Source organism: Pseudochaenichthys georgianus, chromosome 20 (genome assembly GCF_902827115.2).
Source record: "Pseudochaenichthys georgianus chromosome 20, fPseGeo1.2, whole genome shotgun sequence".
NCBI lineage: Eukaryota > Metazoa > Chordata > Actinopteri > Perciformes > Channichthyidae > Pseudochaenichthys > Pseudochaenichthys georgianus.
The window spans coordinates 21,865,279-21,878,220 of NC_047522.1; the positions used below are offsets into that span (position 1 = coordinate 21,865,279).

General features: G+C 40.0%; 2 protein-coding genes across 3 annotated transcripts; both read right to left on the minus strand.

Annotated features, from left to right (window-relative positions):
• Nucleotides 1-79: 79 nt before the first annotated feature.
• Nucleotides 80-4,678, minus strand: gtf3ab (general transcription factor IIIA, b). Of its 2 annotated transcripts, none has more exons than XM_034109003.2 (9): nt 4,273-4,624; nt 4,108-4,202; nt 3,920-4,016; nt 3,741-3,829; nt 3,590-3,663; nt 3,442-3,522; nt 3,140-3,372; nt 412-465; nt 80-313 (listed from the first exon to the last, which is right to left on the minus strand). In XM_034109003.2, exons 1-9 carry the CDS (start codon nt 4,384-4,386, stop codon nt 188-190), a joined length of 963 nt encoding a protein of 320 aa, XP_033964894.1. In that variant the 5' UTR covers nt 4,387-4,624; the 3' UTR covers nt 80-187. The 2 variants fall into 2 exon arrangements, with proteins under 2 accessions (XP_033964894.1, XP_071063037.1); XM_071206936.1 differs by having other exon boundaries at nt 225-313; nt 412-460; nt 4,273-4,678.
• A 4,774-nt stretch (nt 4,679-9,452) lies between these two features.
• On the minus strand, nt 9,453-12,105 carry rpl21 (ribosomal protein L21). Its single transcript, XM_034108682.2, has 6 exons — nt 12,001-12,105; nt 11,198-11,276; nt 10,998-11,059; nt 10,643-10,755; nt 9,874-10,024; nt 9,453-9,576 (listed from the first exon to the last, which is right to left on the minus strand). Exons 2-6 carry the CDS (start codon nt 11,262-11,264, stop codon nt 9,487-9,489), a joined length of 483 nt encoding a protein of 160 aa, XP_033964573.1. The 5' UTR covers nt 11,265-11,276; nt 12,001-12,105; the 3' UTR covers nt 9,453-9,486.
• Nucleotides 12,106-12,942: the final 837 nt, after the last annotated feature.

Consider the following 12,942-nt stretch of genomic DNA (forward strand, 5'->3'; position numbering starts at 1 on the left):
TTAATGGCTCTTCAGCGTGCTTTTTAACTGGGCAAGTGGGAATTGTCTGTTAATGAGCAAGAGGCAGTTTACTTGGATATTGCTGTGTTAAGGAGGCTTTATTTTCAGAAAGAAACTATAACAGAAAATCATAATGTGCACACGTGCAACCAGATATTTATATAGTGAAGCCTCAGGGTTTGTTGGTTTATGGTTTGTCTTTTAGAGTTGTGTTGCGCAGCTTCGCAGTGAGCTTGGTGGTTTCTGCTTGATGAACTGCCTTTTTGAGACGCTTTGAAACATGCCAGGGCTGGTTCTTCTTCGGCCGCAGTCTCTGCAAGGAGAACACACCAATAACTATAATACAAGGACAACATGGAGCAGAGAAGTGTCACATTTACTATAAGAAATAAATAAAAAAAGATGCATTACCTTCAGCTTTCTCTTTGCTGGGTCATGCACCACTCCATGTCGCCACAGGCTTTCCTGATGAAAATGAGACTAGTTACCATCTACAAAAATAGCAGCAAGTTCATAGATTACTCAAAACATTTCATAACTAGCAAGGTATTGATTCCGTTTTTAAAGTGTTGTAATATCTGCCACATGCTGTAGCAGCATTTTAACGGTTTAGTCACCCAAAAACATTAAATGTCCAATAAATAGTTCAGTAATATTTGACAGAAGCCAGGTATAATACAAGGTTACTGGAATCAAGTTCAAGCTGTTCAAAACACCTTGAAAAAGGTAATAATTAGCACACCATGCACAAACTAATCTCCTGTTTCTCAGTACAATCTCAAGACTTATTCAGCCCAGTTCCTACTATAAACAATTTCCTTTAGTTTCATATAAAACTGTGGCGTAGTGGGTTGTGCGTAGGTGTTCGGGTCAGGGGGCACAGGTTCGAACCCCACTACAGTCAACATGTCGTTGTGTCCCTGAGACACTTCACCCCAAATTCCTCCGGTGGGGATTGTCCACAGTATTGAGTATGGAAGTCGCTTTGAATAAAAGCGTCTAACAAGTAACATGTAATGTAAAGAACTACTTTACATGGAGCAAGGTCTTCATTATCCAGAGGACCTCAAGAAACAAAACCTTAAAGGTGGGGTAGGTACGTTTGAGAAACCGGCTCGAGCCACTTTGTTATATTCCATGGAATGCTCTTAACATCCCGATAGCAATGAATATCTTAAGTGCTTTGACAAAAAATCCATAAATAAAAGTCATCTGTGGAAGCCGTAGTACTGTAAAACGCACGATTCATTTTAGCCGGCCCGGCTAAAGTAACTGGATGGCCTACCTGCCTGTCAGCCTTCCATCTGTGCACAAATGTATCTCGTGCCCTCATTGGTCATGTGCGCGTTCGTGTGTGTTGGAGGAGGGGCTCTGTAAGGAAGTCGCAGATTTTTTCTGGCTGTGTATTTTCAAATTCTAGCGCACCGCACTGACCGCACTCTCGAGCTGGTCTCTCACATTACCTACCCCACCTTTAAAGGGGAAAGGAAACACCAATTACAGCTATAATATTCCGGTAGTTTATTCATTTTACAATGGATATTGATCGTAATATTTATTGTATATGATATTACTCGCCAAAAGAAAATTAATTATCCACTGGCCGGGTGGGGAATTCCGGGACCAGGCCGCCGCCATTAGGGGAGTCCCAAATGGTGACGTCACTGGATGGGTCCTCGCTCCGGGTATCCATACCGGAAGTCAACACAACGTAGCAGATATGGCAGCGATGGAGGAATTTTGCAATGAGATCGACGTTTTGAACGATGAATTTGACTATTCGTCGGGAGATGACATTGATGTGGAAGCATCTACAGTTACCAGGCATCCCATGGACTATGCTTATGAACCGATTCGGTCGAATAGAGTGGCATACGATCCGGAATCCGCCGAAAGTACCGACGGTTCTGAACTCGCTGAGTGGGACCACCAGTTGCAGTACCGACTCGGTCTCAGAGGAAGAAGATGTTGCTCAAAACCCGGGACGAATGGACAACACAGATTGGTGTACATGTAACAATTGTGTGGTGATGCCATCGGAAAATGTCAAAAAAATAAATACAAATAAAAACACACAATGCTAACAGTGAGCCTCTGAATTAGCCCCGAGCGAAAAATGCTAACCTATTACCGCACCGAAAATCACTCCTAGCTCCCTTATTACTTATCCTCGCTGCACATCCAACACATTGTTTATGATCGTAAAGACACAGAATCTCACCTCAACACTGAAAGATACAAACTCGCGAGGTTATCAACAAAAACGTACATCAAAACAAGTGGCACTAGGTACTAACATGCGCTAGGCTAACGGCTTACCTTCCTCTTTGTCTGGTCCAAACTGGTCTTCAATGGCATTACAACGATAAAAACGATGATGTAGTTAATCCATAGGTTAATATCCAATGGGGCCGTGTCCCCTTTGAAATGTTCTGATAATCTATAAGCAATACAACTGCAATTCCGTTATCTGCTGTCCGCTCTGTGCTCCGTGCGCTCTGGGTCCTGCAATACCATCCATTGAACACGGTCGGTGTTCCTGACTGCATACGTTGAGAAATCGAATATTGTGGGAACAGATCCTAGCTTCAAATCCGATGTTTTGTATTGAACCAGGCATCCAGACTCATCAAACCTCATTTTGTGGACATAATCGTCATTTTTAAAGTGTTCGCTGCACACAGGTGCGTACTGATTCAGCGGCGGACCGTTTCATGGAAATAACCCATGCTTTGAGCAGCTTCTCATCCTTTAGTGGCAGCCTATGGAAATGTACTTCTTCCTTCTTCGTATAAAATCCATTTGTGCAGCCTGGGGCAATACAATAAACTCCTGACGACGACCGTTTTCTTGTAATGTAAACTACTGGTGCATTGCACGCCATGTTGTTTGTTATTGAGCTTTGGCCCAGGAAGCCTACCCACTCAGTGACGTCACTGGGAAAGTCCCGGAGCAATGGAAGCGCCCATGGTCATTAGGCACGTATTTCAAAAAATAAATTCGCGTATCTCGATCGTTTACATTGAAATAGACTAGATAAATACATTTCGCATGGAAAGCAGTTTGAAAAGTGTTTCCATTTCCCTTAAAGCAAGTGAAACCCAAAGCAAGGCATTTTATATCAAATTGCAGGCCTTACATTCATGACGAAGATCTTCCCACAGCCAGCGTGCGAGCAGCTGAAGGGCTTCTTGCCTTCATGCTCTCCCAGCACATGACTGTCCAGGTTAAAGCGACGAGTGAACGTTTTATCACAGCCGTTCCTGTTGCAGGACAGCATCCTCTTGTCTTCAGAGTGGACACGCAGCTCGTGCTGTTGTTTGAACCAGGCGTTGTAAAACAGCTTGTTGCACTCTCCACAATGCACCTTGACTAAAAAACAAGAAGTATTAAACACAAGTGCAATGTGAGTCATATTAACACTTGCAGCATTACTCGTACCTTTATGTTCTTTTCTGTGCTTCATATATTCTGTCCACGTCTTTCCCTGAAAAGGACACGCTTCATTCTCACAAGGGTAACCTGCAGAACAGAGTTTTGTTAAAAACACACACATAAAGGAATCAAATCTGTATGGTTATCAACCAACCTTCATGCACTTTCTCATGATGCTTCAGCTTTCTGAGAGACAGAAATTCTCTTGTGCAGCCACTGACAGTACAACTGCATTAAAAGATTAAAATATCAGATATTACATCGCCATGGACAGATACTATTGCGTCAGATGTGCAGCTACTCACGGAAAAGGCAGATACCCTAGGTGTTCATCCAGATGGGCTTTCAGTTGGTTCTTCTTGCTGAAATCCTTTCCACAGCCCTTATGGTCGCACTAAAACAGAACAATGAGCAACACTACATCACAGTGAACCCAAACCTATGTGTGATAAAGATAAAATGACTATTTGTAGGATTATTTTACTCGATATAGCCTATCCTTGTGCTGGTGAACCCGAGCCATGTGGTTCTTCATGCTAGTGTATGTCCCAAAGCCTTTGGAGCATTCATCAGCCAGACACCTGGAGGCCAGAGAGGGTAACAGTTCAAAGCAAAGCCAAGGTTACATTTTATTATAACCAGGCATTTAAAATAGGGAACACAGCGGCTTACTTGTGTGGGTTTTCTCCACTGTGATTGCGCTGATGTCTGCTGAGTTGATAGCGAGCGCTAAAGCTCTTGTCACATTCCTCACATGTGAAGGGTTTCTGAGATGTGGGGAAACATATGTCACATTACTCCACTTTCTCATGTAACTTCTTCTGTTTGGCCACTTACCAATCCTGTGTGTTTGCACAGATGAGCGTCAAGCCTCCATGACTTAGTGAAGACAGCTTTACAATCTAAAAAAGAACAAACTAAGATTTTGTGACTTTGCAACCTCTCCCCCATCTTTAATAAGAGATGTTAGACGTTGTGTTTTGGTCACAGACAATGCTGTAAAGGGGCAGGACATGTACTGACCTCCAATGCAGCTGCACCACCTGTGCCTAATTTAACTTATTGGGATGTACCAATTAAAGCAGGGACGGGGGTGTCCTACTCCACTGGAACTGAAAAATATGCAAGCATTTTTACGACGACAAATGGATTTTTTTTTTTAGACACTTGTGCAACATATGATGCTAAGAAGATTTGGGCCCCTGAGTGTAATCACATTGATACTCAAACGTTATAAATGTCCATGACTCTTCCTCCACATTGATTGATTCAGGCTCTAAAAATGTCACCTTGGCTCCTTCAGTGTGTTTCCCTATCTGCTGATCTGCTGTGCAGGGAGAGAGGCGACTGTCTGTCTCGATTAATCACACACACACACACACACACACACACACACACACACACACACACACACACACACACACACACCAAGAATTTACTGCTCTAATCTTAATCGTATCAACCCTCCAATATTGTTTTCTGATAGGTGTGATTTATTGTTGTCAGAAAGTAGACTTCAGTGAGATCCTTTGAGACCAACAAAGCTGAAGCTAAATCAACCTTTCTAAGCCTTTAAGCATTCACACACACACACACACACACACACACACACACAATAAACAAAAAGATCGATATTTCACAACTAAAGATACTTGTGAGGTTTGATGACCAGTAGCTAATGTTTGCTACTGTTATCTTACTTTAAGAACATGATGTAAGACACATTAGTTTGTGTCTTTGGTCACTTTATGACACTATTTCAGTTAAATGCTAAACAATGTCACATTAAAGCTATGCTAACTGTAGCTAAACAGTAGCCACTGTAGCTGCAATTGACAATAATAGTAAATGCTTAAAAAGCTGTATCAGTAGCACAAGAAGAACAGTCATAAACCAGCTAAGTGACTCAGTAACTGACTCATGGAGCAATATATGTCTAAGGTTAACTAACACAAGCTAACTGTAGCTGCTAATAAACTACTGGTCACACTACATAAGGCAGGTAGTATATAGGCCTGTATTAATATATAGGTCGAACGAAGACTATTTATTTCTTCCTTTAAAAGGTAAAGTCAATCTGAATGCTGAAACTGTCATTTAATTTAATAAGAAACTCAGCTTTTAAACTGCTTAAGGCATTAAAGGTTAGCCTAAATGCTAAAACATTCTGTAAGAATATCATAACTACAGAAATGTAATTGTCAACAAATCAAATAGTTAGCATTGTCTGCAAGACAGCTAAATGAATTTCAACCGTTTTATATATTTTTTTAATTAGCTATGATTAGCCACATTTTTTATAAAATACATCCATCTACCAGACAGGTATTGAATTGCAAGGTACGTCTGCCTGTTTACTAATTCCACTTTTCATTAGTAAAACCAATTTTTTCTTACATAGACTTGCTTTAGAACCATTCTTAGGTGCTGTTGGAGAAAGACAAAGACACTGACAATCCAATAACACTATCTGCTTGTCCAAACATTGGAGATCACCCTCTGAACCCGTGCCATGCTCTCATGTGAAACCTTTGACTGAGTCCTGTGAATGAGGCCTATTGAGAGCCTGTTGGGCGTTACCTCGCTGCCCTCCCACGCTTCAGGTGAGCCAGCCTGGGTCAGTTGACAACATTATCAGCCTCTCCTCATCCGGTCCCCCCACCTCAGGGCCAGGATCAATACAGCTGGCCGAATATCCACATATATGACCATGCCTGCCCCCTCTCTGATAACCACAGACTCTATCACCCCACCTATCACAGATACAGCATGCACTCTGTTTGGCCTGCAGCGGGATTTCCTTGAGCCTTTGTCCAACCTCCAGGCCTTTCCCAAACACACACAGACACACACGTATCTTGTGGACATACACTGTTCACACCCACGATTTCATCACAAATATGAGTTTTTAGACCACTGAGGGCTTTTTTTCCTACAAATAGGGGCCTTGGAGGAGGGGGCCAAGAGAACAGATCTTAAAGGGTTTGTTCACCCAAATCATAAAGTAACATTTTCTAATTGACCTCCTTGTTTTTTTTTTTAAACAATTCGTATATTGATTATATGTTTATTTTATTATCTTTTCTTTTTAATGACTGTTTTTAAATGCCATTTTCTTAATGTCTTTCGTTTTTTGTAAAGCACTTTGAATTGCCTTGTGTTGAAAGATGCTATATAAATAAACTTGCCTTGCCTTGCCTATTTAACATAATTTCAGGGGAACTATTGTACTTTTTACTCGACTTTCTTTTTAATTAAATAGTCCCTATGTTTAAACTGACTATACAAGGTACTTATTAAAACTTTGCGCACAAACCTAAGAGCTAATAAAAATATGATGTATAATATAGATTCAATTAACTTAGCTTTAACCAGCCTAAACACAAGAATAGCTCAACAAAGAAACAATAATAGGAATAATAAGGGCTTTAAACATTTCCTTTACTATTGTTAAATATCATAAATGTCATATTTTAACACTTTCCATTCTGCATACCTTTACTTTTGATATTTGTTGTGATAAATCTGGTGCCTTTTCTTGAAATTGAGTATTTAAATATGAGCTTTCGAACCTATAGTCTCTTTTACCATTCATCTTCCACATAACACACTGCCAACCACTTTCATAAGGACTATTACTTACACAAATGTAATCCCTAATGTCCTCAGAGAAATCTCAGACACAATCTAGGCACTACAACTGGCCTTGAAATAGACATTTGACTCGATAACACAACAGATTACCTGTTTTTTTTATATCTGGATGAACCTATCTTTTAAATTAAGTGAGATCAGTGGAAATAATTTCATAAAGTGCCACATTTCCACACTCTTGCATCAGTGGTGTCCACATCCAATTATCTGTTTGTGTGTGTGTGGTTAATGTGTAACACCGCAGGTCGATACGGCTGCTGGCTGAGCTGACAGACTCAATCTGTGTGTGTCAAACATGTGTGATTAAAGAGTTCATAGTGCTCCACGGCTTTTATCCACCATCATCTTCCCTCCCTCTGGCCGGCTTTCTCTCTCCCTCTCCTTCTCTGTTTACTTTGTCCTGCTTCAATCAGTAACCTCCATGAGTCAGTGTATCTGTGAAAACACACACACGAAGGGCTTACTGTAGATGTAAAGGCAGGATTATGGTATAAGAAGAACGCTGAAAAGACTTGCATTCCACATATTTGCTCATTTGATCAGTTTTCTACCTTAAAAAATGGGAATACACAGAAATATAGAGGGATTTTTCACCTTATCTCAATACCACAAGCAAGATCCATGATCAATACCAAGGGCTTTGGCTGCCACCCGCTCATTGATTGATTGCATTTTATTTTTCCATCTGTTTTTTCCCGGTTCTCCTCAGGTTGTTGGATACTTATTACTCCGTCCTGATAAGAGTTGTGTACGAGTTATCTGACCTGAGACCTGCAGGGTTATGAAGGTGAAGAAAGACGACCACTGCAGGTTTATCTCAACCCCATTGTCCAGGAGGAAATTACATCATCCATTTAGTCTTTCCACTTTTTAAAAATGATTTCACTTCCATATACTCCAAGAAAATGCAAGTGATGCATCCACAGAAATGGAATATAATCCTAGAATTGATTCACTGTTGGCCTTCTCGCTCCTGACCACGGACACATACATACACACACACTTCACGCTGTCAGCTGCTCCCTATCTTTGTAAACTGGTCCTAATTCGTGTCAATATTGGGTAAAGTACTGAGGTGCGATGAGATAACCTATTTGTCACATAACCAGCCAGCCATTCAGCCTCCACTGATTAAACAGCACACATCAAGTGGTCCACACACACACACACACACACACACACACACACACACACACACACACACACACACACACACACACACACACACACACGGCGTGACAGGCAGCTCATAAACACACACAGGTATGACTGATTGATTTTATATTTGTATCTAGAGGAAAATACTATTACATGGATATAGGCAACTTAACAATACAAATAATTTTAGCGATAGGTCACCTTAAAGGAAGAACTACTATAACTATTATCTTAATCTAATTCACCAAAAACGACAGAAAGGTTAACAAATGCATGAAATGCCCATTAATTGCTTTGACATGCTTAAATTGGTTTCAGGAGTGAGTTATTCTGTACATATTCATAGCTATCTTGATTGTTACATACAAATACAACTTTTTAGAATTGACACTTCCCTTAATGTTTTTATAAATCAACATCTAGCGAGTATTCAGTAAAATATTGTAGATATTGTTTTTATATTAGATTTGGTGCTCGGGTGGGGAATAACAAAATTAAGGACAATGATTATTCCAAGCATGTCCTCGTGCACACTGCCACCTAGTGTACAATCACAGTCACTACCTTGGGGGACCCGACTGTTTTAACCGATATAATTTACTGTGCAGACATCACCTTAATTCAAAGTCTAACAAAACATAAGGTATATCGGGTGCCAGGCATTGAGCATGGCAATATCATTTAAACAATTTCCCCAAACTGGGATCAATAAGAGCATCTCCAATCTGAAGTAATATTTTAAGCAACTCTAGTCCCATTTATAACCAAATAATTGATACTTACAGAATATAAGTAGTTTACACAAGTCTGTTATGAGAAAAACTGCACAAAAAATAATTGTAATGTATGTTACCCAATAAAGGCTGTTTTTTTCCTAGAGGATTGCAATATTGACACATATCGCAGCAATGCACTAGAGCTAATTATTAAAGACGTATACAGTAATAAAAAGGCTTTACAGACGCATGAAGAAAGTAAAACAAATACCGTTGAAGCTTTAGTTGGTGAGCCTAGTGCGACTAGAACTGGATGCGAGGATGTAAAATGCTTGTGCCGGCCCATGTGTGCTGGTCACTCAGATCGCCAGTGAAATGTAAAAGACTGCTTGATTTCATTGAGTAATCAAAGGAGGTTCATCACTGAGTGACATCATGACACTTTAAAAAATAAATACAAATGTGAACAGATGACAACTTGACCAACAGTGTGTGTACAAATGTTTTTATTTTCGTCAGCAGTTTATGCCATGAACTCATAGGGGATGGGCTCCAGCAGCTGGGGCACGTTCTTCTTGGTGCTGATGAACTTCGCCTCACGGGGAGCTTGTGGCTGTGGAGACAAGAGGGCATTTCAGATGATGTACTTATAATGATCAAGACTAAAGATGCATTAAATATTACAACAAATGAACAACAATTGTTGCAAATACAGTCAAAACCCACACTTTCTGTCTTTCCCATTCAAAATTCCAGAAATGTAAATAATGTTAGGCTTTAAATTGTAACTGGTTTCAGTTTGATATACACTACAGTGGATCGTAAATCACTGCCTTCTTAAAAATGAGTTTTTTTAAGACACTTTCATGGGAAATATAGAGATGTCACTGAATTGGGCTTAATGTCTCACCTGTCTCTTCAGCTCGATCCAGCTGCCGTTCTGCTTGGCCTCCATCTTGCGGGCCTCGTTGGCTTGGACGCGCTGCAGGAAACTGTCCCTGCTCTTTGAGTGCTTCACATGCTCAATACGCACGTTGATCCTCTTGGCCAGGATCCTTCCCCTGTAAAGTACAACATAAAGTTAACACAAAAAAGGAATCGACATTTCAATTAATGCATTCCTCGGTTCTGTCTCCTCGACACAGACCCAGGTCAAACAGGAGTTTGGATGGGGTGCATAAGGATGAAAATACTTTTCCCCATCTGAATGACCACTGAAGGACATGAACAATCCAGGTGGCAAAGTGAAAATGGGGGTCACATCCCTCTTATGTTCGAGATAACATAAGATAACATGTACAGCACAATTAGATTGAAGCCATTACGTTATGAAGGTGTCTAAGTGGTAAACCTGCTGCCTGATGATCTATCCTAAGTACTCAAGGTCAATATCTAACCTCAACCAAGAGGTATGGTTAAGAAAATGCTTCCAAACATTTCACCAATGAGAGATCTGTGAAAGAATGATCCGTCTAAAAGTGGCTTGAGACCACAGAGAAACATAAGGCATATATATAATCCCCTGCGAGGGTCATGACGCCAACATTGTTACTTGGATTCACACTGAGATACAGATCAACAAATCACAAACTATGTACACTTAAGTCCTTTTGTGTTCTCAGAGTCACAATAGTGTACTCTTAGGTATATCCAAAATAAAAATGCCACCTCCTACTTACTTGACCTGCTTGTTGACAATGATGCCGACAGCATGTTGGGTCACGTTGTACACACGGCCTGTCTTGCCATGGTAGCACTTATGGGGCATTCCTTTCTGGATGGTACCTGTGCCCTGAAGAAATTAAAAACATAACATTTTAACAATAAGCAACAAGTCTATTTTTGACTTGAAATATCGACGAGGATCTTCACATAAGAATACTAGGAATATTGAAATGAAGTGTTTTTGTAGTGTGGCCCACAATAACTACGCATCATGTTAAACCATGAATGCATGTTTGGTGACTCAATTCTGTTCAACTTACTGATCACAAAAAACAAAAGTTACTTGTGAACTCATAGGCCGAATCTTACCTTGATATCAACAATATCGCCTTTCTTGTAGATGCGCATGTAAGTGGACAGAGGAATTGGGCCTGTGAAGTAAATTCATGCAATTAATGTTTTGAATGTGTAAATAATTGTTACAAAAGCCCAATGTTGTCCTACATCACATTAATACAAGAGAAATTAACCCAAAGTATGGTAAAGCTTCTGATTCAACAAGTACTCACCATGTTTGCGGAACTGTCTGCTGAACATGTACCTCGTCCCCCTCCTCTTTCCTCTGGTGTTCGTCATGATGCCTGATTACTGAGAGAAAATGGACATCAGTTAGTCATTATAGAGCCTCAACAGTGACCTGTAATGTAAACCTATTAACAAATAGAAAGAGGGAACGTCAATTACATCTATCCATCATATAATCTACTATATTTGAATCTCAATGTGGCACATGAGAAACTACTGTAATGACAAGTCACACTCAAGTCAGCTGGCACACAGAATAGAAATAAGATCGCTAGTAGTTTGGCATCTAAGGCAGAAGTGAATTAAATCAAAAGTGGTGCATTATAATCTTAAAGCATGCATATATAGTGTTTTTGATCCATCACAATGTGGCACTGCTGCTAATTGTAACGACTGGGTTTGAGAAGATATGCTAACGATAAGGCTAGCAACAGACTACATGTCCAAGTAGAGGCAGCATTAGCAACTAGGCAGCACTGTAACGTTATCTGCAGTGTAAAGCACGCCAAATAAATCCGCTTTAAGTTATTTAACAGCGGAGATAACAGGGTTTTAGTGGAAAATACTGTTTCTGCTATCGTTTCTCTGTCTGCCAGGCCCGCATGGAGAGCCACGCTGCTCGTGCTGCTCACATTCAACGCTAAATATCACAAATGTTACGCTTTTCGACGCATTGTTACTCCACTGATATTTAAGAGAAGAGCTAACACGCATATATGGATGTAACTGTGTAGGAATGATGTGAAAATAAAGTAGAAAATAACAATTAACACGGAGAGGATCTTACCCCCGGTCTCTACAAGATGGCGGGTATGGCGAAAAGAGAGACTGAAAGACCCCAAACTCCGCCTTGTGAAATACTGTCAAGGCAGGCTACACTAACGCCTGAACAGAAATAATGTGACGTTAACGAAGGGAACAACAGTCGGTCAGCCTTTCACAAATTACAATAATAACTTAAAATTCAATTTCCTGTCGATAATTGGTCCTAAATCAGTTCTGATCCATAACATTTTTGTGATTTTCTGTATACTTTGTACGTTGGTGCAAACACCATTCAAAGCCACATGATGCGCATGCGCGAAACTTCAAGAAGGCTATCCTTTATTTTCTCTTAATGATAGTAACTTTAGCCATTATTTTAAAGATTTTTAATATGCCATATTCCACTGAGCTTTTCTCAGAAGGTAAGAAACGACATTTGTAGTCCTTAATCAAGCTAATCCACTTAATTATCCTGAAGAAGCAGAGGCGGAACACAACTAGCAGTGAATGCTCTGGATGTGTAAATAGAACTGGGTCTTTGTTTACATATAAAGTAATCCAGAAAATATATTAAATAAAAGTTTCATATTTCAGACTAAATATTTGTGGAGTACAGAATTAGTTTTGATTGTCTTTTTATTCATAATGTTTTTAATAGTGCTACTATTCATGAAGCCCCAAATGGAGCGACTGTAGGTTCAGAAAGTACCCGGATCATCCGGGGCCCTTTTGCTTACAGCGCATGCGCCCCAGGTCAGTCAAATGAAAGGAGAGATTGCAGGGAAGTATTTTATCTTAAATTACTTTTTAAATGACCTTTTAGTTAAAAACATCTTTATCCTCTGGAGGCTTCTGGAAACTCAACACTCAGTGCTTAAAATACCGATTTAATACATTCATTAATTAAATTAAGAAGTTTAACCAATTCATATAATGAAATACTGGAAACATTAAAACATAGGAT

Bases quoted from the DNA above. Each gene is read 5' to 3' on its own strand.
- gtf3ab (XM_034109003.2), bottom strand. From the start codon at position 4,386: ATGGGGGAGAGGTTGCAAAGTCACAAAATCTTAGTTTGTTCTTTTTTA. The intron at 3,830-3,919 runs GTAAAATAATCC...GTTCTGTTTTAG, and splicing joins ACAAGGATAGGCTATATCGA to TGCGACCATAAGGGCTGTGG. The intron at 3,373-3,441 runs GTACGAGTAATG...CTTGTTTTTTAG, and splicing joins GCACAGAAAAGAACATAAAG to TCAAGGTGCATTGTGGAGAG.
- rpl21 (XM_034108682.2), bottom strand. From the start codon at position 11,264: ATGACGAACACCAGAGGAAAGAGGAGGGGGACGAGGTACATGTTCAGC. The intron at 10,756-10,997 runs GTAAGATTCGGC...TAATTTCTTCAG, and splicing joins GCGATATTGTTGATATCAAG to GGCACAGGTACCATCCAGAA. The intron at 9,577-9,873 runs GTGAGACATTAA...TTGTCTCCACAG, and splicing joins GGATCGAGCTGAAGAGACAG to CCACAAGCTCCCCGTGAGGC.